The sequence below is a fragment of the Tympanuchus pallidicinctus genome, unplaced genomic scaffold (genome assembly GCF_026119805.1).
Source record: "Tympanuchus pallidicinctus isolate F22 unplaced genomic scaffold, pur_lepc_1.0 scaffold1, whole genome shotgun sequence".
NCBI classification, from domain to species: domain Eukaryota; kingdom Metazoa; phylum Chordata; class Aves; order Galliformes; family Phasianidae; genus Tympanuchus; species Tympanuchus pallidicinctus.
In genome coordinates, this window is record NW_026294618.1 from 88,967,078 (window position 1) to 88,992,989 (window position 25,912).

General features: G+C 40.4%; 1 protein-coding gene across 2 annotated transcripts; it reads left to right on the forward strand.

The window, feature by feature from the left end:
- The first annotated feature begins 93 nt into the window (after positions 1-93).
- On the forward strand, positions 94-25,616 carry KCTD3 (potassium channel tetramerization domain containing 3). Of its 2 annotated transcripts, none has more exons than XM_052681013.1 (18): positions 94-273; positions 3,449-3,502; positions 4,869-4,914; positions 6,532-6,605; positions 7,309-7,367; positions 7,560-7,640; positions 8,298-8,438; positions 9,696-9,786; positions 11,626-11,816; positions 15,733-15,848; positions 17,970-18,057; positions 18,192-18,308; positions 19,763-19,933; positions 20,991-21,146; positions 22,083-22,179; positions 23,605-23,789; positions 23,891-24,029; positions 24,367-25,616. In XM_052681013.1, the coding sequence occupies exons 1-18, from the start codon at positions 200-202 to the stop codon at positions 24,938-24,940; spliced, it is 2,454 nt and encodes an 817-aa protein (XP_052536973.1). In that variant the 5' UTR covers positions 94-199; the 3' UTR covers positions 24,941-25,616. The 2 variants fall into 2 exon arrangements, with proteins under 2 accessions (XP_052536973.1, XP_052536982.1); XM_052681022.1 differs by having other exon boundaries at positions 8,298-8,423.
- The last annotated feature ends 296 nt before the right edge of the window (positions 25,617-25,912 follow it).

Here is a 25,912-nt window from a genome sequence, read left to right on the forward strand (position 1 = left end):
GGCGGCGCGGCCTGGCGGGGCCTGAGCGGCGGGAAGCCCGGAGGCCGAGCCCGGGCGGACGCGGAGCAGTGCCCTGGCCGCAGCGCCGCCGCCCCGTCCCCCGCCGCCCCCCGCTCCACCGCCGTGCCCCGACTCCAAAGATCCGGCGGCGGGCGGCGGCGGCGGCGGCGGGCGCCGGCTGGAGCAAGCGGCGGGGAAGATGGCGGGGAACGGCGGAGGCTTCACTGGGGCCGGGAGCGGGGAGATCGTCCAGCTCAACGTGGGCGGCACAAGGTGAGGCGGGCGGCGGGGTCGGGTGGCGGGCTGGCCCGGGGGGCGCTCGGGCCCGAGGGGGCGGTGGGGCCGTGGGGTGGGAGCCCCGTGTACTGGGCGGGGCGCTGCGCTGTGAGCCCGAAACAAGGCTCGTCCGACAGGGCTGTCGGGACAGGGGGCTTGGGGGCCGCTCGGGAAGAGCGGACTGACGCGATATTGCAGTTACTGGCCGGAACGGAGAGCTGCGTTGTAAAACGTACACTGGAGTCGTGGAAGGTGACGTGCAGGAGTGTTGGTGGATTGTGAGGGAGCTGTGGGCCATCTGTGGCCAGCATCGGCGTGATAAATGGTGCAAATGTTCCTGTCAGAATGCGTAGGCATGAAAGCATTTGGATTACGGGAGGTAGTGGAAGCTGAAGGAACGTGGCTTCCCGAGTCTGCACGCATTGTAAAGCCAGCTCTAATCAATAGGAATTACTGCCTTAAATATAATACTATTGTGTTACTCGGAAGACAGACTTGCTTTCTAAATAACGTGCCAAAATCTTTCTTAAAGGAGGGCGCTGTAAAACCTCCTGCAGAGTTCTTTTGCTGTAATAAAATGCTCAGAACCTGGTTCTGCCATGAGAAGCTGCTTGTGAATTAGTCAGGCAAAACTCATCCATAGTGATGCTGTCAGAATAACTTTGGTGCTGGTTTTGGACTGGGTTTCATGTTACCCTGAATAAGGCGCTTCATTGAACTCAGTCTCTGGAATTATAGGCCAGTTCATTGTTTCTTATTGCAAGTAGGATCACGAAGATACTTCAGTCTTATGTTTTAAAATTGTTCTTACTCCTATGACTTTATACTTCGTTTTTAACTGAAGCGTTCTAGATTCTACTTTCTGGATTTAAGGAGCCAGAAATGTGTATACATAGGCATTTACCTTTCACTAGGTAGGCAGTAGACAATTGTAACAACCTTCTGCATAAGGATTGATGATCGGGAGTGCATGGGCAGAGTACATGTTTCTTCTTTCCTCTCCACCAGTTCCTGTGGTCCGTATTAAAAACCTGAGACTCTTATTTTTGTTTGGAAAGCTGTCTGATGTGGGTTATTTAGTCCAGAGATCCAACTGAGCAGAGTTCCTGTGTTTTGATGTGAGATTCCCTCTGCTCCCAGGGACTGCCAGAGCTGCTCTGCTGCATGTGTTTGCTCCAGCAACTGTGGTCTCAGCTTTTGAGGATTCCTTAGCCAGGAGTGCAAGGCTCTCGCAAGTTAGCAATCACAGAAATTACCATAAAAAGTTTGACGGATTCTCTGACATTTTGCCTTCCTCTGCTTGTAATTCTACTAGCGCAGCAGACTGTGAAAATGGCTGTTTTACACTGGACTGTTAAGTGTGTCTGTTTCCAATTGCCTGTGTTATTCTTTGAGATAACAGTAGGCTGCCATGTGCTTCAGATTATTTGAGGATATTGCGCGCTGTTTACCTAATTTCCCTTTTCTTTGTTCAGCAATCCTGAATGTTTTCATAGTTGCATCAGTTTTCCTTATTGCTTAAATTAATTTATTTAGTATTTCTCATTGAGTGTCAGAAAAATGCCAGCAAGTTATGGTTCTAGTACATTTTCCATACCTTTTTCTATATATATATTTTTTTCCTGTGCGTACCTTCCTGAGGAACTATAGGAACTTGGTGTCTTTTTGTTTTGTGGTTCCTTCCCACTCCAAACATAAAAATAACTGAAAGCTTTAAGATACCAGACAAGTTAAGCCTTCAGTTTGTGAAGATCTCTAAGAGGGTTAATTGGGAGGGTGTTGCATCTCTCCCCTTTGTCACAAGTGACGTCTAGATTAATCCCAGGTATAATTGATGCAACGGATTGTTTTCTATTGTGCATGATTAAATGAATCATGGATTGCTTTCAGTTATGCACATACTGTAACATGGTTAAATGAATTGTACCCTAATGAATTGTACCCTATGCTGGAAATAGAGAAGGGCAGCGTTACTGTGAGAAAAGCTGTGTTGCGAGTGTGAAACTATACTCAGAAGTCACTTTCCATTTAAATAGCAAACAGTTTTGATTCTTTTCTTTCTTTTGTACAAAAGACATTGTGCATCTTTGTGCTTAGAACGCTGATACTGTAGATTTTGTGTTAAGAACAGATTTGTCATTGTTATACTTGCAGTGAGGAGCTGCACAATCTGCATTTTGTGCAGAATGGATGGCAGTTCCATATAGCATTTACGCTTCTGACTCTTAAACAATATAAAGTAATGCTTTTTGTTTACTTTTTCCTCCCAAGAAAACTGAAAACCACCAGTGAAAAGTATATAAATATGTAGTATAAAATAAATTGTGACATATTTCTGCACTATAACGAGACTTTATATTTTACCTTTGCAATTCCTTGTTAAATTCCTATTAGCAAAGATGTCACCCAAGGTTTCTCAGTAGTAATGCTACTAAGAGACAACCAGGCAGGTGGTGCTGAGCATTAATTCATTTCCCAAGCTGCCAGCCCAGTTATCTTTCTTTCCATTTAATCAAAAAAATAGCAGAAGGAATTCGTAGGTATTTATTATGTAAAAAAATGTCTGGAGAAAGTTATGCTGTAACTTTTATTATTTTGCAATATTGTTATGATTCATAACAACAATCATAAGATATTTTCTTACTTTTAACTAGTAATGTAGCACTGTGGGCTCCTAAGAAGGCCCAAGAAGCAAAACTACAGAGAATTAAAATAATTGGTATTAACTTGTTACTATAAAATATTTGCATGAGTCTTAATGTAGTCATTTGCACCCTTCGACACCTAAGTGAGGTTAACATGCAGTTAATGACAGATGTGGTGCAGTGTTGGTAAACTTACGCTTATTTTCTGGGTTTTTGTATCTGTGTGCATGTCTGTGGCTTTGTTTATTTATTTTTAAAGCACATGATTTTGACAAAGTATGAGAACCAAAGAATGTTTGGGACAGTGTGTTACAAGCAGGAAGAATGATGGTCTAAGCTTCATGCTTAGGGACGATCTGTGCAAAGAAACTGCACACAAATTCTTTGACTTTGTGTAGTTATGTTTCAGAAGTTTGAGATCCCTGCCTGTTTCATATCAGCTTTGCAGGACGTATCAAAGAATTTGACAAATGACAATTTCCTCCAATTTTACGCCTAATTCTTAACTTGTAACTGTGGTCTCCTAGGTTCAGCACTTCGAGACAAACACTGATGTGGATTCCAGACTCCTTTTTTTCCAGGTATTTGTAAGAGCTAATTTTTTGCCATAAATATGTTTTTATTCCTTATTGCTTTTTCCCCATCACAAGCAATAGGATGGGTTGATCTGATATAAGCTAGTATCCAAAATGCTTCTTCTGTCTCTGGCACTGGCAGCTTACATGTGCTGCGGAGTTGTTGGACTGTCCTGGAAATAGAGGTTCCAGGAAATATGCAGGAAAGGGAGATGTGACCAACTCTATTGGTATAATGCCACTTGTGATTGTATTGCCCATACATAGTAGCACCATGTTTAATGTTTCTTGAGTTATTGCTGTTCCCCAAGTCAAATAAAGGTTTTGTCTGGTGCTGTGGGATCAGTTGTATTATTGAGTATCTTTTTGCTAACCTTTACCTCCCTACTGTGACTACTTCTGAAGGTTGTGCTGCTTAATGTTTGTACTCTAATGATTGCCTGCTGTAGTCATCGGGGTGACTACACCACCCTAATTAATTCCAAACACATGAAGGAAAACCTAAGTCTTGCAGTTTTGCTTTTTTGCATTAGATTTTTGTATTCTAGACTTCCTTTCAAATAAAATTCTGGCAGCTGGCATGGACAGGCAGCATTACCTGCTTCTGTTAGAAATACTCAGATAAATAGAGAGTCAGAGAGATGTCTCTGAGATCTTCTCAGAGGTGTGGAAGAGAGTCACAGGAAAGAAGTCCTTTGCTGTTCTCCCAGTCTCAACACTAAATGTAGAATCTAAGGAGGTTACTCTGAAAGTGCTCCAGTACCGAAAAATCTCCAAGCTAACTGCTATCCAGTGTCAGTTGGGATTTGGAAATAAAACTGTTGATGTTACTGAGTTTGCTTTTTGTCTGTAAAATGAAATTTTGGTGGTGTTTTCTGCTGGTTTGGAACAAGAAGACTTTGATCTGATGGGAGGGAAGGTTTTAAGTAAAATAAGATAAAAGCTCATCCATCCCATTCCTGCCCAGTAAGTCCATGCAGAATGGATTATTTATTTTTCCTTTTCATCTGATTTTACTGATTTCCTTGGTCGTTACAAACTTTGCAGCCCTCTGGTTGCCTCGGAAAAGTTTTCCATCCTTCCAGGCTTGTGTTTGTTCTCTTTAGGAATCTGAAAAGTGGTTGTGCAGGTTTTAGCCTTTCCTTAGGTTTGCATGCACGGTTCCTTTGCTCAGGAGAAATGCACCGTGTGGTCTCATCAGCCTTCCTCCCAGCATTTTCCCTTATCTAGGTAGTTTTTGTTAGCTCAGCTATGCTGTTTTAAGAAAATGCAACCTACAGAGCATAAATACAACAAACTGATGGTGAACTTACTTTGTATTCATGTTAGCGTGTTCCTTGGTTACATCTAACTATAATTTCCTTTATTTTAGTTTGCTGAGTGGAAGAATTTCAACACTGAAGGATGAAACTGGTGCTGTGAGTAATAAATGTATTATATTAATGTTGTGCTTTCAATTAGGTTCTCTCCTAAAGAACATTCACTCCAGGTGCTAATGATTATGCTGCCCAAGTCAGCTGTGCTAAAAGCTTGGAAAACAAATGGTCACACGAATGAAAAACATGCACATTCCTGGACTTTTAAAAACTGGCTCAGCTTTTGACAGCATTTTCTCAGTCATTGTATTATATTACCCCAGTAGTTGTGTTGCAGAAGCCTGCGTTCACAGTACTGACAGCACTGTCTCTGTTTATGAGTCCGTGAGGAGTAATGTTCAGCTGGACTTGTGTTTGTATTTTGACACCATTTGAATAGAAGGAAAACAGGGGACTTGGAATCACTTGTAAATATTACCATGTGTTTTCCTTGCCTTTTGTTGCAGAGCAGAACAAAGTCTGCCATCATCTCTTCTATAATTTCAAAACCTGCTTACTGTGGTGTTTGTGCTGTTATGATTGGGAGTATTTGATCTGGTCATATTTGGAGAAGATTTTAAATACCAAAAAACAGCATTTTTTTTCTCCTGGTTGTCCTGACTGAGACAGAGAAAGATCTTGTAGGTGTAACCATTTGTATATCATGCTGCTGGTTGCTAAACTTTCAATGAAAATTGATGACATCTCTGAATTTCTTGGTTCTGATCTTCAGAGATAAAGGAAACAGGAGCAATGTGTGTATTTTTATGCTCATTCTGCATTGTACAGACAATGCAAATACAACAACAGTATTTATTTTCTTCAACTGAAAACCTGCTAATTGCTGTATTGCAGGGGGATGGGTAATTTTCATTAGCTGTTGGATATTTAGCTGAAGGATCTTGACATGGAACTGTAACTTTGGTTGGCAAATGTAGCAAAATGGCCATTTCTGTGTGTGTTATTCTTAAATTTGAAACTAGTTACAGCGATGCTGTTGAATGGTAAGGCACACAAGTACTTTGCTACATGTGTAGAGGTAGTTGTGGTGAAAACGCTCTAGACTTTTCTTCAGATTTTAGTATATTTACTGAAATTTGGACACAGTATGAAGTCTGAGAACCTATTGATGTTTTTCGAGTCTCTAGAACTTAGGCTTGTGGATGTTTTGGTGGGCTTGGTTTTTTGTCTTTTTTAACTACCATCTACTTGCAACAGTGTTTGTATATATGTCTTTAAGAACCTTGAATTAGTGCAAGGCAGAAAAATAATGAGAACAGAGATGCTGTCTGAAAACTTTGGACAAGGGAGAATGGTTTTAAATTAAGGCAAGATTTAGGTTAGTTATTAGGAGGAAGTTTTTCACTCAGAGCGTGCTGAAGCACTGGAACAGGTTGCCCACGGAGGCTGTGGATGCCCCATCCCTGGAGACATTCAAGACCAGGCTGGATGTGGCTCTGGACAGCCTGGTCTGGTGGCTGGCGACCCTGCACACAGCAGAGGGTTGAAACTACTGATCGTTGTGGACTTTTTCAACCCAGGCCATTCTATGATTCTGTGATTTTATGTTTGTGTGTTGACTGCACCATCTTCAACTCCTCTTTCCCACACCTAACACAAGAAAGCATGTTGACAGTTGCTCCATAATAATGTTAAAAGTACAACAATTTTTCCTTGCAGATATTTATTGATAGAGATCCAACAGCATTTGCACCCATTTTAAATTTTCTTCGCACGAAGGAGCTAGACTTAAGGTAAGAAATTCTGATTGTTTCAAGTGAAAATTAATTGGCTCAGATGCATTAGAAATTGAGCAATTCCCATATGAAAAACAGGTTTACTCATCTGGGTGTCTAATAATAGTCTCAGCTTCCTTGTAAACCTGGGCCCTTGTCTACACTGGGTATATGTGTAGGTATATGACATGTTGGAGGCAGTCACAGCATTATTTTTTGTTAGTGGATTCTTACAGTTTAGACTACTTCTGGCAATGCATTTCTCTACTTCTTTGTTGTTATGAAATATTATTAATGTTAAGATTACTTTTAGTTGTATGCAAATATTTATATTCAAGATTGTAGTGGCAGTGGTAAGTCAGGGATTGAAACAGTGATTGAGCACCTGATGGGAAGGCAGGGCCAAATCAAGGGAGCTCAGGTGCATGTAATGCTCCTGACTGACTGCACATGGTAGAGCTGGGATCCAGTCCATCCCATTCTCATTTAAGGGTTGGTAGTGGAGGCATAGGGATCTTTCTGGAATTCCTGCATGTGTGAAGCCTTCCAAGGGTAAGCGTATTTTTTTTCCTTTGTTTCTGCTGCTGCATTTGGGCTTAACCTTACTTGCTGCAGCCTTGGTCTTTGCTACCTCTGATATTATTGCTGTGCTTTCCATCACGTTATAGCGTTACAAAGGTGTCATCTTACTATGTTCTTTCTTGTTTCTTTTGTTTGTTAGGGGGGTGAGTATTAATGTTCTCAGACATGAAGCTGAATTCTATGGAATCACTCCTTTAGGTAATTTAATTTAACTTTATTTTCTTGTGAGCTCATTTCATCTTTGTTCCTACCATCAGGAATCAATTACAAATCCTTAGTAGTTGTAACTGTGTAGGTTTTTGAACTTACTGATATATAAGGTTATTTGAAATTAGGTCATGTTTCCTGGAAAGTGAAATCTATGATTGTACTGTTCTTTTTCCATCTCAGTTAGGAGACTGCTTCTATGTGAAGAACTGGAACGCTCATCTTGTGGCAGTGTCCTGTTTCATGGCTACCTGCCTCCTCCAGGTACTTTTCTGTTTTGGTGTTATGTTGAGCTGCTTATTGCTTCATATGTGGGGGCAATTGGCAATCAAACTGTCCAGAAAAAGCCTTCATATGGAATGGTTAAAGACAACTGGTTGCACTGAACGTGGTTCTGACCGAAAAGTAAGATGTAACAGTATGCTATATGAAAGGATAGATTTAAAGTACTGGAGGAGTGGGGGTGGCATTTTATAGCCAAACAAACTGTGTTTAGTAGCAGGCCAGAGCAGAGGTTCTTCAAGTACACTTCAGTTGTTGTTGGTGGAGAGGGCTCTTTTCTTTCTGATGATGCAGTTACTTTATGTTTCCTATGCCAGTAGATGTAGTAATCATTAAGAGAAGCTGATTTGTCATGTTAGACTTCTACTTCTCTGCAGAGATGAACACATTTTGTGTGTTAACCTGAAGACTGGGGCATAACTTTTGTTCACAAGTTTTCTGAAGATGTTTTTTTTAACTGCTTGTGAATGTCTGAGTAGAGAGCAGAAATGTTCTGTACTGGGATACAGCCTAATTCTTACAGGTAGTGGATTAGACTTTGGGTTAATATAAACTAACTCCAAATTTTCAAAACAAATGAATATTTGTTATATTGCTGAAGTTTAGGGAACGAGACAAAACATCTATTTTCTTTTACAGGTATTCCCAGTCGTAAAATAAATAATACTGCTGGGCCACCAACTGATATTAGAACTGGTCAAAACTGCTCTGAGAATGATATTCATGGAGGCGGTGTCCAACCTACACTTGCTGGTACTGGAGAAGGTACAGTCAGGCTAGGTGAGGGGTGTCATTTTTAAAACCAAAACAAACTGTGGGAAATTGTCATCAGAAAAGAAAAATGTGCGGTTATTTGTGGTTCAGTCTGTTGTTTTTTCTTTGCCTGACCTTAAATCGTTAAACAGTTACTTAGACACTCCTTCCTATATAGTATTTATGGCTTATTGTTGTATAGTCAAGACACTGGACTGAGAAGGAAGGCACGTCAAAATCCTTTGTGCACCCTTAATATGGCTGCTTAGCTAAATGCCTTACACCATACTGGAAGCCAGGAGAAAATACTGTCTGGACAGTGTCTCTTTGGTCTTTGTTCAGCACCATGAATCTCCTCCTTGCTCTTGCCCCCCATGTCTTTTTCCTGGTACCTCTTTCACCCTCAAGAATCAGAAGTCAAAAAGATAGTATTCAGTTGTTTGACTATATTGAGTATTTTCCATACAAAATATTTAAAAACTAAGCAGGATAGGATTGAGCTGTTTTTTTCCAGCTGTTGGCTCTGTAAGCAAAATTAGGCTCTTAGAATTGTCATTTCTGTTGTAACTATGTAAATTGTAGCACTGTTAGGGAGATCTTGATTATGGTAAAGGTTGAATGTTAACCACAAGAAAGATTAAAATAAGCCTCTTCTTGGGTTGCTGCAAATTTGGAAGAGGGCAGTCTAAGGAGAAGGGAGGTAGAAGATGTGCAGACTTTAGGCCTTCTCTTTGTAGTGTGTGAAAGCTGAGAGCTAACTGGGAAATAGCATAATGATGATTTTCAGTGCCATTCGGTGCTTCTGCCAAACTTAATGCAGTTACATATCAGAAATAGGACTTACTGGTATTCTAAGATACTGTAAATTTAATCAGTCTGCAACTGATACGGGGTTGCATCAGCTGTTTGGATGAAACTTTTACAGAAGAAGGGCACTGTTTCTTATTTGATAACATTCCTGAATTTTTTTTTGCCAGATTATCAGACTTTAAGATTGTTTTCAAGGAAATACGATCATATACTCGCCTCTTTCTACTTAATGAATGCTTTTCATTGTACATGCAGAGATGAAATGTCTTCCTTCTTGGTAAGAACTCTGGTAGTTGTGAGGATTGCGAGGGATATCAACAGCTAAAATCTGACTGAAATATTTCTTGTAATGTTCTTAACAAAGTTTCTTTCGAATATCTGAGCAGGGAATCCTAGCCCATTCTAGATACATCTGCTCATCTTCTATTTAATTGTACATCACTTCACTGACTTCAGATTTTTTGTTGTTTTCAGGATTTCCTGTGGATCCGCGGAAGGTTCTAATAGTAGCTGGCCATCACAATTGGATAGTAGCTGCCTATGCTCATTTTGCTGTTTGCTACAGGTATGAATGAAGTTACTTGTGAGACTACAGAAATCTAATAGAAACAAAATAAGCTTCATGCTTTGCTAAATCATAGCAGATCAGTCTGTCCTGAAATGACATTATATTGTGTGTGTTCAGTGTGATTGTAGTGGACTGAACAGTAAAACTTGTGCATTAAGAAATATAATAACATATTTAGACTTTCTTTTAGGCTGTTTGTAACAGATGTTATTTAAATACTTATGATAGTTGTTATAAGGCTGCAGCAAAGCCCAATGCGTCTTTAAAAAATACTACTTTTCTCAAAATACTGCAGAAGTTGTTAAATTATGTTAATAAGTTTGTGAGAATGTCTTGGTTGCTTGCAAAGACTTAACAGCAGGACTGCAATATCTGTAAGTTGCTGCAGTACAATTTATTATGCATGCTATATGGGTAGAACACAGGAATCTGTGGTGCTCCAGGCAGGGTGCAACATTGAAAGTGAAACTATGGGCAAATTACTGGAGATGTTTCTGCTTTCCAAGTACATAAATGTTAATGTAGAATGCTGAGATTCAGTGTGTTCTAGTCAGTTGGGAAATATGAAGATGATTGCCTAAAATAAATCAGGTAAGTTGTGCTCTTTTGACATCATATTAGTTTTTAAGGTGAATGGGCAAGTGATTTTCTGAAAATAAAGCTTGTTGCTATAGTTTGTTTACTATATATAATAAACAGAAAATGACTGAATGGTACAGCTTTATGCCAAAGCATAACTGAGTATCTTGCACAACATCAGTTTCATTTGCCACTGGAAATTAATAAAGTTCTTTTAAGTTTTTATAGTCGACTTTATTCTCTAATATTTGAATTGATCAAGACTGTGGCTTGGTCTTGTAACTTATGTATTAGATGTGCTAATATGAGGAAAATACCAGCTAAGGGTTCTAGTAGCTTCAAAGCAGTGAAGTAATATATGTCATCAGATTTAAAGAAAATGCAGTTTTTGTAAAGTATAGTGCTTAGTTGGAGTTTCAATTGTCATTTCATAGCTCAGCCTGTGTCTCACTTCAATGTATAGGAGGGAGAGGAGAGTCTTTGATAGGTCTGTACCCATTGTGAGATTAAGAAACATTGGTTCAAATGTTGGTTTGACCAGTTTATTACAAATCTTAATCAGGGAAATGGGGGAGTGGAGAAGGGAGATAGGAAATAGAAGCAAGGAGTTTTTATAGGAAGCAAGAGGGAGATAGTCACCAGCATGGATCCAGCGTGGTTTGTAGCTCAGTCATTGATCTTCAGTAGTGGAGGGTCATCAGGCGGTTGTTGTTCTGAAAAGTTGTCTTCCTCAACAGTGGTAGTACCAACTTATTTGTAAGTCCAAAGTAGTTGACTAGGCTCTCCAGGCAGCTTCTGGCTCTGGGAAGTCAGCAGAAACTCCTTTGTTCCCACCTTCTGGGCTTTGCCAGCAGATGAGAGGGAGTAGGGATGCCCACCTGCATCCTGTTTTTCACAGACATGATGAATCATTCCCCAATTTTCCCATACCAAGCTGGAGCTATTTAGTCACAGGCCAGATCTTCCACCAGTAAACATTCCTGAGCACTGTCTTCAGGAGGCAAACAGCTCTGAAGGAAGGTGCTTTCAAATGTCCCCAGGGTGGTGTTGATTGTCACACTGTAGCACCCACTGCTTGCTTCCTCAGTAAATCAGTTAGAGTCTTATCACAAGAAATACCTCAGAAAGCAAGCTTTGAGCCAGAAAACAAGGGTTCTCACAGCCTGTAAACCAGATCATCCACACGGGGCAGGCTTAGACAGAATTGTCTGTTTCTGAATCTTTAACCTCTTCTTCCTGTTACTTCTGCTCTTTCAGAATCAAAGAATCATCTGGATGGCAGCAGGTTTTCACAAGTCCCTATCTGGACTGGACTATTGAGCGAGTGGCTCTTAATGCTAAGGTGGTTGGAGGACCTCATGGAGACAAGGATAAGATGGTTGCAGTTGCCTCAGAGAGCAGCATAATCTTATGGAGCATTCAAGATGGCGGTAGCGGCAGTGAAATTGGTAATGCCTTCTTTGGATTTATTTTTATGTTTAACCAGAAAGTAGTTGATGAATTTATTTTGGACTATAGAGAGTAAGCATTTTCAAAAGCCGACAAATCAAGCCTCCTGTTATAGCATATTAACTTCATTTTCTGTCTTGCTAGAGGAACCTTTTCTTAAAGTCAAAAAGATGAATAAAAAGTAATCTGCTTACTGAACAGATACTGACCGATGTTTACTGTTCAGTTTTTGTGTGGAGATGCAAATCAGAGTTAACTGCAAGTCCTGTGGAAAGTTTGAATATAGGCCTGTCATGGAGTTAACTAGATCAATCTATGCCTGTGACAGGGCAGTAGGCTTATGCTCCCCCATCCCCCGGCCCCACAAAATGGAAGGGAAAGAGAAAAGGGGTAGGGAGATGGGAGCTGGGTGCAAGGAAGGAGGAAAAAAGAAAAGGAAAAAAAAAAACAGCGGCATGGATCTATGGTGGAAAATTTATTTTACTAACTATGATATCGGAATGCAAGATAACACAATATAATACAGTCTAATTGAAATTGAGACTAATAAATAAGATAGGAGAGAGAGAGTTCTTGAGACAGAGTCAAACCTGAAAAGCTTGAATGGCTTGCAATGCAGCCTCCAGCACCCACTGCAAGGCAGTAAGAGCCACCCCACCCAGAAGGGCCAGGTCCCATGCCTTCCATAATGCATAGGGATAGGTACCTGGAATTAGAGCATTAACACTTTAACTCCCAGTGCACTACGTGATGTTATGATGTGGAATACTGAAAACCAAAACAACACAAAACTGTGACAAGGCCACAGCATAAGGGAATAAAGCTACTGAGGTCAAAAGCTAGATACTGGGGGATTCTGTTCTTTTCTTGCCTTTTCCTTATTAAAGCCATATTTTTTACACAGAGATGATGATAAGACTTCAGGTCTCTGCTAAATATAGTTAATAAGTAGCATTTAGAAGAAGACAGTTTGTTCTTTATGTAACTTGATATCTAGGTGAGGAAGATGTACTCTGTACTAACCGAAGCATGCAGGTATTTCTTGTTTGTCTTTACTGACACTGAAGGATACACAGTTAGGGAGGCTTTGAAACAGCAAGAAAAGATTTTTAGGAGTAAATGTTCCTTGGTATTGATCTGATGACTGGTCTGACCGACTGTTGTTCAAATACAGGGCAAGTTTGGGAGGCATTGAAGGAAATAAGGCTAGGAATTTCCTTTAGCATAATCCTGGTGTTTGAACCACCACTGTCATTCCAGTAACGCCTGTTTCTTCTGCATGTGGATATTGTTAAATGTGATGGCAGTTTCTTTATGTGAATTGTTCTCTGAAACTGAATGCCAAAATAACTTTATTTAAACGCATCTTCATAATTGAAATAATGAGAATTTAGTATTCAATGGAATGAAAATGACTAAGTTAGTTCACTATGAGACAGCAGTGTGCTCTTGTGGCCAAGAAGGCCATGAAATGTGTGAAGAAGAGCATGGCCAGTGACCAGTGGTCAAGAGAGGTGATCCTCCCCCTCTATTCTGCTCTGCTGAGGCCACATCTGGAGTACTTTGTGCAGCTGTGGGCTTCCCCAGGACAGACTACTGCACAGAGAACAAGTCCAAGACAGGGAACTACTGGAGAGAGTCCAGTAGAGGGCTGCAAAGGTGATTAGGGGCCTGGAAGCATCTCTCTTATCAGGAAATTCTGAGAAATCTGGGACTGTCCAGCCTGGAGAGAAAAAGACTGATTCTGGGGAAGTTATCAACACAAATATCTATAGGGCAAGATGGACCAAGCCTTTTTTGGTGACACCAAGTAATAGAACAAGGGACAATGGGCACAAACTGAAACAGGAGATTCCACTTGAGCATGAGGAAAAGCTGCTTTGTTTGGAGGATGACAGAGCATTGGAACAAGCTGCTCAGAGAGGTTGTTGAGTCTCCTTTGGAGATATTCAAAGTCTGCCCGGGCATTTTTATATGCAACCCACTGTTGGGAACTTGCTTTAGAAGTAGGAGTGAACTAGATAATCTCCCAAGGTCTTTTCTAACCCTTATGATTATGTGAAATTTATATTCTGGTACATGTGCCTTTATTTGAAAGATAGAACTTACTTTGAGGTGATCTGGCAATTTCTAGCTCTGTTACTCTAGCTCTCATTAGGTTCTGTTAACTTAAACTATGACTGAAGAGGGGGAAGAGGGAAGTAGTTATGCCAAACAAACTGTGCTGCATTGGAGTGATTTTGTGAAACCAAGGAAGTTCCACTTAGCCTCTTTTTGGCCGGGGGAAGCCTGTGAGAGTAAGTACCTATAAGGTTGAATCTTTCATCTAAGATTGATCAGAATGTGCTGTTCCACTTCTGGATAATAGGTTATATTTCAGGTGTTCTAGACCAAACAATATACTTGTATTCAGTAATAGTAATAATTTGAATGTAACCGCCTTGTTTTCTTATAGCAGCAAATGCTTACAATCCTTGTTTGTGTTAGAGTATGTTGCTACTATCTTGTGAAAGAAACTACTTATCCCAAGCAGTCTTTGCAGCCTGGTAATGCCACCTACAGAAAATTGCGTGGACTGGCATCTTTGTGATAGAGCTCTCCCAGAGATCATTCCTTCCTTTCAGTATTACTTACATAAGACAGTACTGCTGAATTGCTGCTGTAAGCAGTATTTTACTGAGAGAGACCCTTAAGAGAAGAGGCTGTCATTATGCATAGCATTGTCTCCCCTGTTGATGGTTCTCAAGATTGTTGAACCTAAGCAGGACTGACACTTCAAATTCCTCCAGACCCTTCAAGCTGTCTTCCTTGATTTCCTTGAACCTCATCCTGCTCTGGAGTAATCAATTCCAGTTTCTGTGGATTTTTTATTATTGCTCTTCTCGCAGTGCCCTGTACTGCTGAATCTTATCTGCATCGAATGATTGTACTATGCCTTGGAAAACAGTTTAGCATCATAATTAGAACAGAAGCATGTATTTAGTCTCCTGAGGTTCCTTGTTGAGGTATAACAGAGAGGGCTGCTTCTTGGATAGGGGTGGCATTATAAACCTCATTAAATTTACAATACAAGACTGAGGGTGACGGTTTCCTGGATCACTTAATTATTGGTGTTGAGATGTGGTGTCACTACTGTGTCAAAATGGCAGCTTGTGGATTGGCAACGTGTGAACCCTCTGTCACAGGAAAGGACCTTGATGGGTAAAGTGATGCGTGCTGTCTTTTGGGATAGGAAGTGGTGGTCCTTCTGGATTTCCTGGAGTCCAAACCAACCATTAACTCTGACCGTTACCTTGTGACACTGACTAAGCTGAAGGCTGGAATTTCCAGAATCAGGCTAGAGAAAACAACCTTTCTCTTGCAACACAGGCCCCCAGGCCAGTTTGAAGACCGTGAAGCAAGTTTCTGATCTTGCCTGGAGTGTCCTGCCACGTACTACACACCCTGGATTTTGATCAATCCTGGCTGATATTGGTGACTGTGTTGAAAAATAATGCTTTGTAGCAGAGAATTTGCTTTGTTAAATAGTGTTATTTTGCTCTTTGTATCTGTTGTAGTTTCCATGGAAATAAATGGGAGGCATTACTTTTGGAGTGATTTATGTATATATAACCTGCTCAGTATGTCTACTTTCTAAAATGTGTTTTAAGGCAACCTCTGTTTGAGTGGATTTCAAACAAAAAAGACAAACACAAAAACGCCATTATGATGTCATACTGCCATTTAATTTAATGGAACTGTTTGCTGGTACTTCAGCTAGGTCACAGAGAACCTAGCTTTGGCCATTCTTTACTTGCTACTATAATTCAAAAGAAAAACAAAACATAATACTGGAAATATTCCATTGTTGTTATTTTTCCTCTTTATTTTCTGTGAACTTTATTGATTTATTATTATTATTTTTTTTTTTAATAGGGGTGTTCAGCCTTGGAGTCCCTGTAGATGCTCTCTTCTTCATCGGCAACCAATTGGTGGCTACAAGTCATACAGGGAAAGTAGGAGTGTGGAATGCTGTGACTCAGCACTGGCAGGTGTGTTCTGTTCAATTTCCTGAATCAATTGTAAGAATGTATGTCTTTCTAGTAAAAGAATAAATCTAAAAGCAAGTGTGAAATGCTTACCATGGGGTGATGTTTGGCAATTTTTGTCAGAATGCTTGTTAAATAGAAGGTCTGTATGAATCTGAGAACACAGCTGAGTGTTCATGTGACTAACAAAGCTTGTAATGTGGCTGGATCTGCATCTTTCAGGTACAAAACCTGGATGCAAAAAAAACCCTAAAAAATTGTACTGCAAATCTCAAAAGGCAGAACGGACTTGAGGCTGACTCCTATGTCTGCTGCCATATTTGCTGGCTAAGTTCTGATTCAACTCTTATGTGGCAGCATTGCTAACAAATAACAGATAATAAGCATAGGTTAGCTCTGCTTCTGCAGAGGAGATGGATGTGTTAGCTTGGTCTTGAATTAAACAAAACAGCATTTAAATTGGTGTTGATATCTTGCAAGAAAATTTAATGGTATGTGACAAACTGGCATTTGACAGGATTTGCTAGAACAGCAAGCAGTAAGGAATAAAATGATGTGATGATATTAATCTAATTATTTTTTTATGACTTGAAACTGTACTTGCTGAAGGAGAGATGTTTACAGTAGTGCACTAGTCCCCCACTCAGACCAAGACCTGTGATTCCTTTTAGATTTTCTTTCTTGGTGCCTTTCTACCTCTTTTCAGAATTGCCCTTTTTAAGTTCTACTTCAAGGAAACTTAGTTTTCACAAAGCTATCCTTCACTGCACTGTGATTTTTGTGTTTGAGGTAATTTACCCTGAGGATGTGACTCTGACCTCTGTCTATAATTTGTTCTGGCATTTTCTCAACTTGGAGACCTGAGCAGATTAGCTAAGGTGCTTCACCTAGTACTTCTTCCTCTGGCACTGCTACAGTAGCATGCAGTAAGAAGAGGTTTTGGTTGTCACATACATCAGTAATGAAACACTTGGCATAGGAGAGCTTAAAGCAGAATATTTACTGTTACAAAATAGGAGATAGCAGGTAAAGCAATAGGATTTGACAGACAACTCGGACTGCAAAATGAGGATTCTCACTGGCTATGTTTTACCAATTACTGATGTATGCTGGTACTCTGTTTCCCTAATAGGGAATAGTTTATATCATAGCAGGTGCTTCTGAATCACCTCTGATGTTCCTATCTCAGCTGCAGAAGAAAGGGCTCTTTTTGTTTTCTCTGATCTCTCTGACCTGGTCAGTGGCAGTGCTGTTGGCAGCATTGTGGATCCACTTGTTCTGACCTCTCCTTGCAGTTGTTAATGTGTTCTTCGAGGCTGTGAGTAATGCAGTGCATCTGTGTGTAACATGGAAAGAAGCCACCTTTATTGCTTTTGTAAACATTTGCACGTGGGAAGGCTTCCTTACCTATTTTCGATCCAAAGAACCATACAGCACACTGCACTTTCACTATAGATTCTTAGATTCTGAGAGTTTGCTTTTTTTTGGTTGGTTTTTTTTTTTTTTTTTTTTTGCCTTTTTGCTCTTGTGCTGCTGCTTTAAATTAATATAGAAAAATGGGATCTTGCAGGGCGAGGCATTTTATTTTTTTCCTATTTATGGAGATCTTAGCCTTTAGCAGATATATGGAGGCTACCAAGAGGATACAAGAACTACAGGTAGAGAATTGCTTAAACTTTTTCTGCCCAGCAGTCTCTAATGAAGTTATTAGAGAGGAAAAAATGATAAACAAAGTGTGAAGTACACTCATTTTGCATGTTTGGTGGGCCTTTGTATTTTCAAGATGTGGTTTAGCTGCAACCACATTAGCTGCTAAGTGCCTTCACACAGATGAGGATCTTCCACAACATCTATGATGCTTCGGCTGAACTCTGTAACTTAAGATTTGGGTTTTTTTGTTTGTGGGTTTTTTGTTTGGTTTTTTTTTTTTTTTTTTTTAGAGAAGCCATTGAAGCATCTACCAGCATTACTTAAATAATGCTTTTGTATGTGAGAGTGTGCACAACAGCTTCAGACCAGTACTTGGTCTGTTCTTGGGTATTCTTCAACAAAACATACTAAAAACAACTCCAAAAACTGAGAAAGCAGCAATCTGACTTTATTTGTTTCTTCTGTTTGCAATAGGTCCAGGATGTTGTTCCTATCACGAGCTATGATACTGCTGGGTCTTTTTTGCTGCTGGGCTGTAACAATGGCTCTATCTATTATATAGGTAAGAAAGAGGGCAGGGCGGAATAAAAATATAGTGGTACTGAGCAGCTTTGTTCCTGAACTCTTTAGTTGGGCTAAGTCGCATCAGAACAACAGTCTGTTCAGAGGAATAATAAGTCTTTTTTTTTCCCACAGACATGCAGAAGTTCCCATTGCGGATGAAGGACAATGATCTTCTAGTGACAGAATTGTACCATGACTCCTCCAATGATGCTATAACAGCGCTCAGTGTCTACCTCACACCTAAAACAAGTCAGTATCGTATTGTTGTTCTTTAAGCAACACTGTTTCTTCAGTGTTACAGATTTATTTTTCCAGTTGGACTTTCTACTGCTGCTAGCAGGGCAAAAGTAAACGATTGTACGTAAACAGTGAATGTTTTTCCTTTAGTCACTGCCAAATGACAGTGATCTCTGAATGTGACATGCCTCAAATATTGTAGTTCACTTTTGGCCCCTCAGAGTGTGAAGGATATTGAGTTGTTGGAGTGTATGCAGAGAAGAACAAAGAAGTTGGTGAAAGACCAGAAAACAAGAGTTATGAGGTGTGACTGAGGGAACCGAGGCTATTTAGTCTTTAGAAAGAGGATTGAGGGAAGATCTCATTGCTCTGGAAGTGCCTTGAAGGAGATTGCAATGAGTAGAGTGTCGAAAGAGTGTCAGTCTCTTTTCTCAGGTGACAAGTGATGGGATGTGAGGAAACAATTTCAAGTTGTGCCACGAGAGGTTTAGATTGGATATTAAGAAAAATTTATTCATTGAGAGGGTGGCCAAGCACTGGAGCAAGCTGCCCAGGGAGTGGTGATGTCCTCATCCTTGAAGACATTCAAGAGACACGTGGATGTCAACTAAGGGATGTAGTTTAGTGATGGGGTTTGGTAGGTCAGATTGACAGCTGGACTTAAAGATCTTTAAAGTCTTTTCTAACCCAGATGATTCTATGAAATAGGTGCATATGCAATTGCATTCATGTATGTACATGTATGCGTGAGTTATTATATGTTAATGTGTATATGTGTACATGTGATGCATTGTTTATTAACACTTTTGCATAATGTACCTTTAAACCTTTCACACAGGATAAACACATTATAAATTGTAATCACTGAAGTACTTTGCTGAATTCTGGGGAGGGCAGAAACACAGCCTTACAGTTCTAACCTTCTCTCTCCCAGTACACTAAAAAACATTTTTCCTGTTCAGCTGAGTGATATTCAGCTATTTTGTCTATATGCTCTTTTATAATCACAGTACATCTGTTTTTTAAATGAAGGGAAAAACAAAAGAACTTGAAAAAACTGTTTACTTGTATATCTGTATTGATATCATAGTGACCTTTTTGACTATAGCCCTTCCTGTTCTTGCCTTGCTGTCCTTCCATTTGCCTCCTGCTAAGGCAGAAGTAAACAGTATGTGGCACATATTGACCGTGTCACTGTGGGAAGTGCCACAATATCCTCCTGGGATGTAGAACAAGATCTTCAAATGACTTTATCTTTCCTTTCACCTCTGGAAAGAAGGGGAGAGGGTGGGGAAAGAGAGGACTGCTACTAAGACAGTTTTGAAGCATACAGTGTGGAACTGAAAAAACTCAAGTAGAAGAACATCATCTCTGATCACAGGAAAATAACAAATAAAGAATGTTTAAAGTACTTCCTTACTTTGGAAACTTGGAGAAAGGAACAACTCTGTTCTTGCTTGCTGTAGGTGTAAGTGGCAATTGGATTGAGATAGCATATGGTACCAGCTCTGGAGCAGTGAGGGTGATTGTACAGCATCCTGAAACAGTTGGATCTGGGCCTCAGCTCTTTCAGACTTTCACAGTACATCGAAGTCCTGTTACAAAGATCATGCTTTCAGAGAAACACCTTGTATCAGGTAATTATATTATTATTTCTTGTGTGTGTGCAAATCTGCATTGGTGGATCTCCCTATTTCTGTCCACTGAAGTTTTTGTGTGCATTACTTCTTAATTTCTTTGTTCCCCTACATTATATAAATTAGTTGGATAGACTTCTGGGGGCTTGATTTGCTTAGATTCACTTTTTTAAGCAACAGTCCTCAAAGGCTTTAGCATTTAAAAAGGCTTTGGCTTTATTTGACCTGGACCACCTAATGTTTCCTTTTGTTCCAGTGTTGCCATTTGTAGAAATAAAAAGGTTTGTAAACAGATATTTTGCTGCTAAGTCTTTCTGTTGTGGGCAAATCCCTTAGGATTTGTCTTGCTTTAGCAACTTCTCAGGAGCATTTTCAGTTGCAGCAAAATGTGTACCATCCCCTCTTGGATCATAGAAAAAGCCTTCCTATGATTTCAGAGGGTTCTCTGTCTCGACTTCTCTCAGCCATCTCCCAGTCTTTGTTATGCTGCCCTACCTTATGCTCAGGAAGACGTTTATTGCCTCCAGAGAGAAGTTAATCTATCCTTCCACTGGAAGAATTTGTTTCTCTCAGGGTCCAGCAACCAGGACATAGCACGGGACTGATCTACTTTCATTCAAAACCCTCAGTGCTGGGAAAGGGCACATTTGTATGTAAAAAGAAGATTAACTGATGAATGAGAAAGAAGAGCATTTTTGTATGATGAGGATTCTGCTGTCTGGTTGTTCTCATGACATGTCTTGTCCTAGCACCTGCACAGAAAGTTTTGTAGGCTACTGGTGCTGACACAGTCAGACCTTAATGTCTGTCAATCATTTGTTCCATCTCCCTATTTGTTCCTGAATTTCTGAAGGTTGAGACAAAACTTAAGAAAGAACAGGCCATTCACAACAATTTGTACATTGTTAAATAATTGGTTGATGTTACTAGATGACTAAATCCTGTTTGGTTACTCAATCTTGAAAAACTAGACAAACTATAATATAGATAATAATGAAGGAGTTTATCTTTGTTGTTATCTCTTGTAAATGTTACTGTACACCTTTTTCCTTTCTAGTTTGTGCAGATAACAACCATGTACGGACATGGACTGTAACTCGGTTCCGGGGCATGATTTCAACTCAGCCAGGCTCAACACCTCTTGCATCGTTCAAAATCTTATCCCTGGAGGAAGCAGAGAGTCATGGCAGTTACTGCTCTGGAAATGACATTGGTAGGTTAACTCTCCGATTTGATGTGCTGAGACTGTACTTTAGCTGGTCTTGTGAAGGTTTAATACTTGTCAGCTGATTAACGTATTATATGATGGTGGGAATCAGTAATACCTACCTGGAAATGTTCACCATTTAGGCTGTATAGAGTGAGGGCACTTACAGCACTTGCTTCTACTATAGGAAAAATGAGAAAAAACTTGATTGTTAACGCTATATCTTTTCCTTGGGCAAACTCATGTAGCGTTTCACTTTTAATGAAGGAGTGACAGAGAGCACAGGAGAATATATTCAAAGCAGATGAACATAGCAAGGTTTGAGTTAGTTGCAACAGTTCACTGTTCATCTGGTTTTAAATGATGTACATGTCAAAAAATTCTGAAGTTGTAAAGTTTACTGAAGCCCTAAAACTGCACGTGCGAATGATGGAAGCACATTGCTATAGCAAGACATTCAAGGTATGTGTGTTGCTAAATAAAGGTGGCTGGGAGTGGTGATTCCTTTGTGGTTAGAGTCTTGTAAATGAACCTTAGATGAAAAGAATGCTGTGCGAACACGGAAAGGATACAAGAAATTTAATCAGGCCTTCAGACATCTAAAAGCTGCAAAATAAGGAAGTACTTACTGTGGTGACCTAATGTAGGGTTTTGTACTGATGTGGTAATTTCTACAGGAACATATGGGAAACTCAAGAATTGATATTTTTTTAAAACATGAACAGAAAACGCTCAAAGATTTGTACTTGGAAAGTCTACTCCTGGGTAGCTTTTTCTACTGTTGGTTATCAACCATTGGTCATCTTTAGTTCCCTGAGCCTGACACTTCACAATTCTAATAATGGTACTAATATGTGACTGGGTCTTCATGGCTGTGTGGGGAAGAGGATGTGGGAGTTGAAACTATGAAAATATTGAAAAAATATTTTTCTTTTTCTCTAGGACCCTTTGGTGAACGTGATGATCAACAGGTGTTCATTCAGAAAGTTGTTCCCATCACTAATAAGCTCTTTGTAAGGCTGTCTTCAACTGGGAAAAGGTATGTTCATGTTCAGGGTTATAAGTGGGAAATAAGCAATACTTCTCAAGTGTCTGAGTCTCCTATCCAGTCGAGATGCCTGCAGTTGCATTTAGCAAACTTCTCATGTGCTTGACAGCTTTGGCTGTGTTCTGTTCTGTGTTTGTGGCAGAGCTTTGTACTTAATGATCTAACCTAAAAACCATGTGGCATTTTGAAAAATGTGGTTTCATAGATGCGCTTTGTGATGGCTTACCTGCTGAGTTCACAAAATAAATCTATTTGTGAGCCTATACAGAATCTGTTTCTCTCCTCCATGGTACCAAGGTAACACTGTATTTCAAAAAACTAATGCTGAAGTAGTATAGGTGGTAGGGATTATGCTGCTTGTGAAGACTACAGGAAAACATTTTCTCTCTTCCTTTGCAGTTATCTTTGAATATATGAGAATATATAAGTACCTTCAGAAATGAGTGGCTGTCTTTTAGATCACATACACAATTATTGATAAAGGCTTGACTGCATCATAGTCTACTACACTGCAACAGATGAGAAGTGGTGGTTTTTTTCCTGTTAGACAAGGAAAATAGCAGGAGATGAGAAAAGATGGTGCATCTCAGTTCTGAATTTCTTATTATTCTTACATTTCTTTCTAATAACTTTAAATCTGGGAGAAAGCACTGGTGTGTTAACACTCTTGGCAGTTGAAGAAAGGAGCCCAGTAGATTACTGGCATGCTTTTTTACTTCAGCCAGTTTTGTATCTAGTGGAGACTTTTGTTAAATTTCTTTTTTTGGCATTTATTCTGTAAAAAGATTGATTCAAGGGGCTGTAAAAAAAGAAGTCAGACAAAAAAAAATCAGATTGCATAGAATAGATGAAGTTCTGGTGTGGAGTCTGGCTTAATTTCCAGAGCAGAATTAAGCCAGACTCCACACATTAAGTACCAGGTAATTGGTACCTGGATAATTTTCTAAACTACTGGGGGAAAGAGTGGTGGAAAGATTGCAGTTGTTATCAACGCATTTTTGTCTTGCAACCTTGAATTATAATCCTTGGATTTTTTTGCTTTTCATATGGCTAATACACTTTCTGCAGCTTAGTTTCCTGGACTGTCTAGCATTGGAAGAGGTTATTTGCTGTCATTCTTCTGTGAGCCTTGGATTTCTTACAGCTGTGGATTGTAGAAGGACACTGAATGTAGCGGGGGTTCCCTAATAAAAATAAACAAGCAGTGACACTGCAAATGGGAGGCAGTAGGGCAAGAAGAAGGTACTTGCTCTGCAGGTGAGCATCATGTTAGCCATGCATGGGAAATAAAACTGGCTGGAAGAAAGGTCTTGTTGAGGACAAATTAGTTGCCTTCTCAGATAATCAAAATCATACTGCTTTTACTGGCCAAACTATGCCAGGTGCAAGTGTTTTTGTTTTTTTTTCTTCCTGTAGAATCTGTGAGATCCAGGCAGTAGATTGCACTACCATCTCATCTTTTACTGTCCGGGAATGTGAGGGATCCAGCAGAATGGGCTCCCGACCCCGCCGTTATCTTTTCACCGGACATGCAAATGGCAGCATCCAGATGTGGGACCTGACCACAGCAATGGACATGGTTAATAAGAGTGAAGACAAAGGTAATTAAGTTGTGTTATGGCTGGCCTGCTGTTCTTTTTCTGTTATCACTTGTATGTGACTGATGCAAATGGGCTCCAGCACTAAGATCCATCTCTTTCAGATGTTGGTGGCCCTACAGAGGAAGAGCTGCTGAAGTTGCTTGACCAGTGTGACTTGAGTACATCTCGCTGTGCCACACCCAACATCAGTCCTGCCACTTCAGTGGTTCAGCCAAACCGGCTGCGGGAATCTAATTCCAGGTAGATCATAGAGTGACAGCAAGTTTTACCTTTCAGGTAGCTGAGGGCAGGTTTGGTGACCATGAACCCATGCTGTAAGTATTGTAAATTACACCCGTGCTTCTTGATTGCTGTTGGTTTATGTGCATGTATGTTATAGTACCATATGAGAACAAGAAGCAGGTGGACTCAAAACTGTTGTGTTGGAATTGAGATGAGTATATTGCTACCCTAAGAAGAGTGGGAGCAGAGTTTGCAGAAGAACTGGCTGTTATTGTTAGTCTAACATCTGCCTATTTGTCATTGTTCTTATACTGTTTTCTTGTTGTTTTTCTTTTTTTTTGTTGGTTTTTGGAAGCCTCCAACTGCAACACCCTGAAACTATCTACGAAACAGCTACATACGGTTCTGTGAGGCCATACAGAGAAAGTCCCCTGCTGGCAAGAGCAAGGCGGACAGAGAGCTTTCACAGTTACCGGGACTTCCAGGCTTTCAGCTTATCCAGCAAAAGCCCAGTAGAAAAGGCAGCCCCTGTTAATGGGAATTCAAGCCAGACAGAGGCCAGGAAGTCGACAGCTGAGGGCAGTGCAGCTGAGAAGGCAGTCCTGGCAACAGCACTTGAAGTGCGAGGTCTGACAGATGCAGGTGCGTGCTGCAGTACAGATGTTCATAGGCTGCCAGAGAGTTCTCTGGATCTCAAAAGAAGAGTAGCAGAAGAGGAGGGTGAAGCCAAAGCAGAAAGCAAAAAGAAAACGGGGTTTGAAGGAGCTGGTTTCCTGGGAAGGAAGAAAGTGCCTCATCTGGTTTCTGCACCGGTGCTTGCTGAAGGTGGGGCTGAGTTACCTGGTGCAGCTTCTCCATCACCTACAAAGACAGCTGCTTCACCACGTCACCGGAAGAATGATTCATCTTGCCAAGACTATGGCTTGTGAGAATGTGACTGGTGGCAAAGATGAGGTGGATGTGCCCTCTGGCTGCTAGCAAATATAACACTGCATGATGTGGGTTTCTTCTTGAACAGAATTTTGTTCCAGTAACCTGAAAGCAAATTGTAAGGAGGCAGGTCATGACAAAGTACCTGGCTGCTGCCAAATAGTGGAAGAGTTGTCCACATCAGTGTGTGGCTTTATGTAATGCTCCAAAATGTATTGCGGTACTTGGTCCAAAATGTTGTGCATTGTTAAGTAAACACAGTCAGGCATGTGCTATGTTGTGGTAATGTTGGAAGGGGGAGGGAGGGTGCTAGAGAAACACTTGGTTGTGTGGTGGAAGACTCCTTTTAGACACAGCTGCACAGGCTCTAGAGCTGCTGTCTTGGCTGGAATCGGTCTAATTTACAGGGCGGCTGCTGCTGTAGCCTTGTTTTCTGAGTAGGATCCTTGCTCTGTATGCTGCTGTATGAAGGCTGAAATGTATTGTCCAGGAAAAGGAGGGAGCTATTTAAAATAGCATATTATATTGCCTTTTTGTCCTAATAAATTGTCAGGAAAATGTTGCTTGTGCTTTCTGAGAAAGTATGGGATCAGATGATGGGTTTTACTGATTGTGACCAAGAGCATGCATGAAGATATGCTTGGCAAAATACACTGAACTGGCAGTCTCCTGAGAGCTTCCTTGTCACTTCCTCAGGAAAGAGAGAGCAGAGATGAATATGGGAGTAGGTCTACTGTCACGGTGTAATAATTCTCAATTACAAGTGCTTTGACATGATATTTCCTACCTGTGTTTTGCTGACTGCTTGATGTTTACTGCTGGGTTTGCTGTTGGGAGTGAACAAATTATATTGCATGTAGATTAAGTATACAGAAGCAGAAAGGAAAGCTGTAACAGCAAATATTTAACAGGGAAGAGGAGAGAAGGTTTTCTACCCAGGTAGGGAAGAGGGCTGCCTGGAGTTAGTTGAG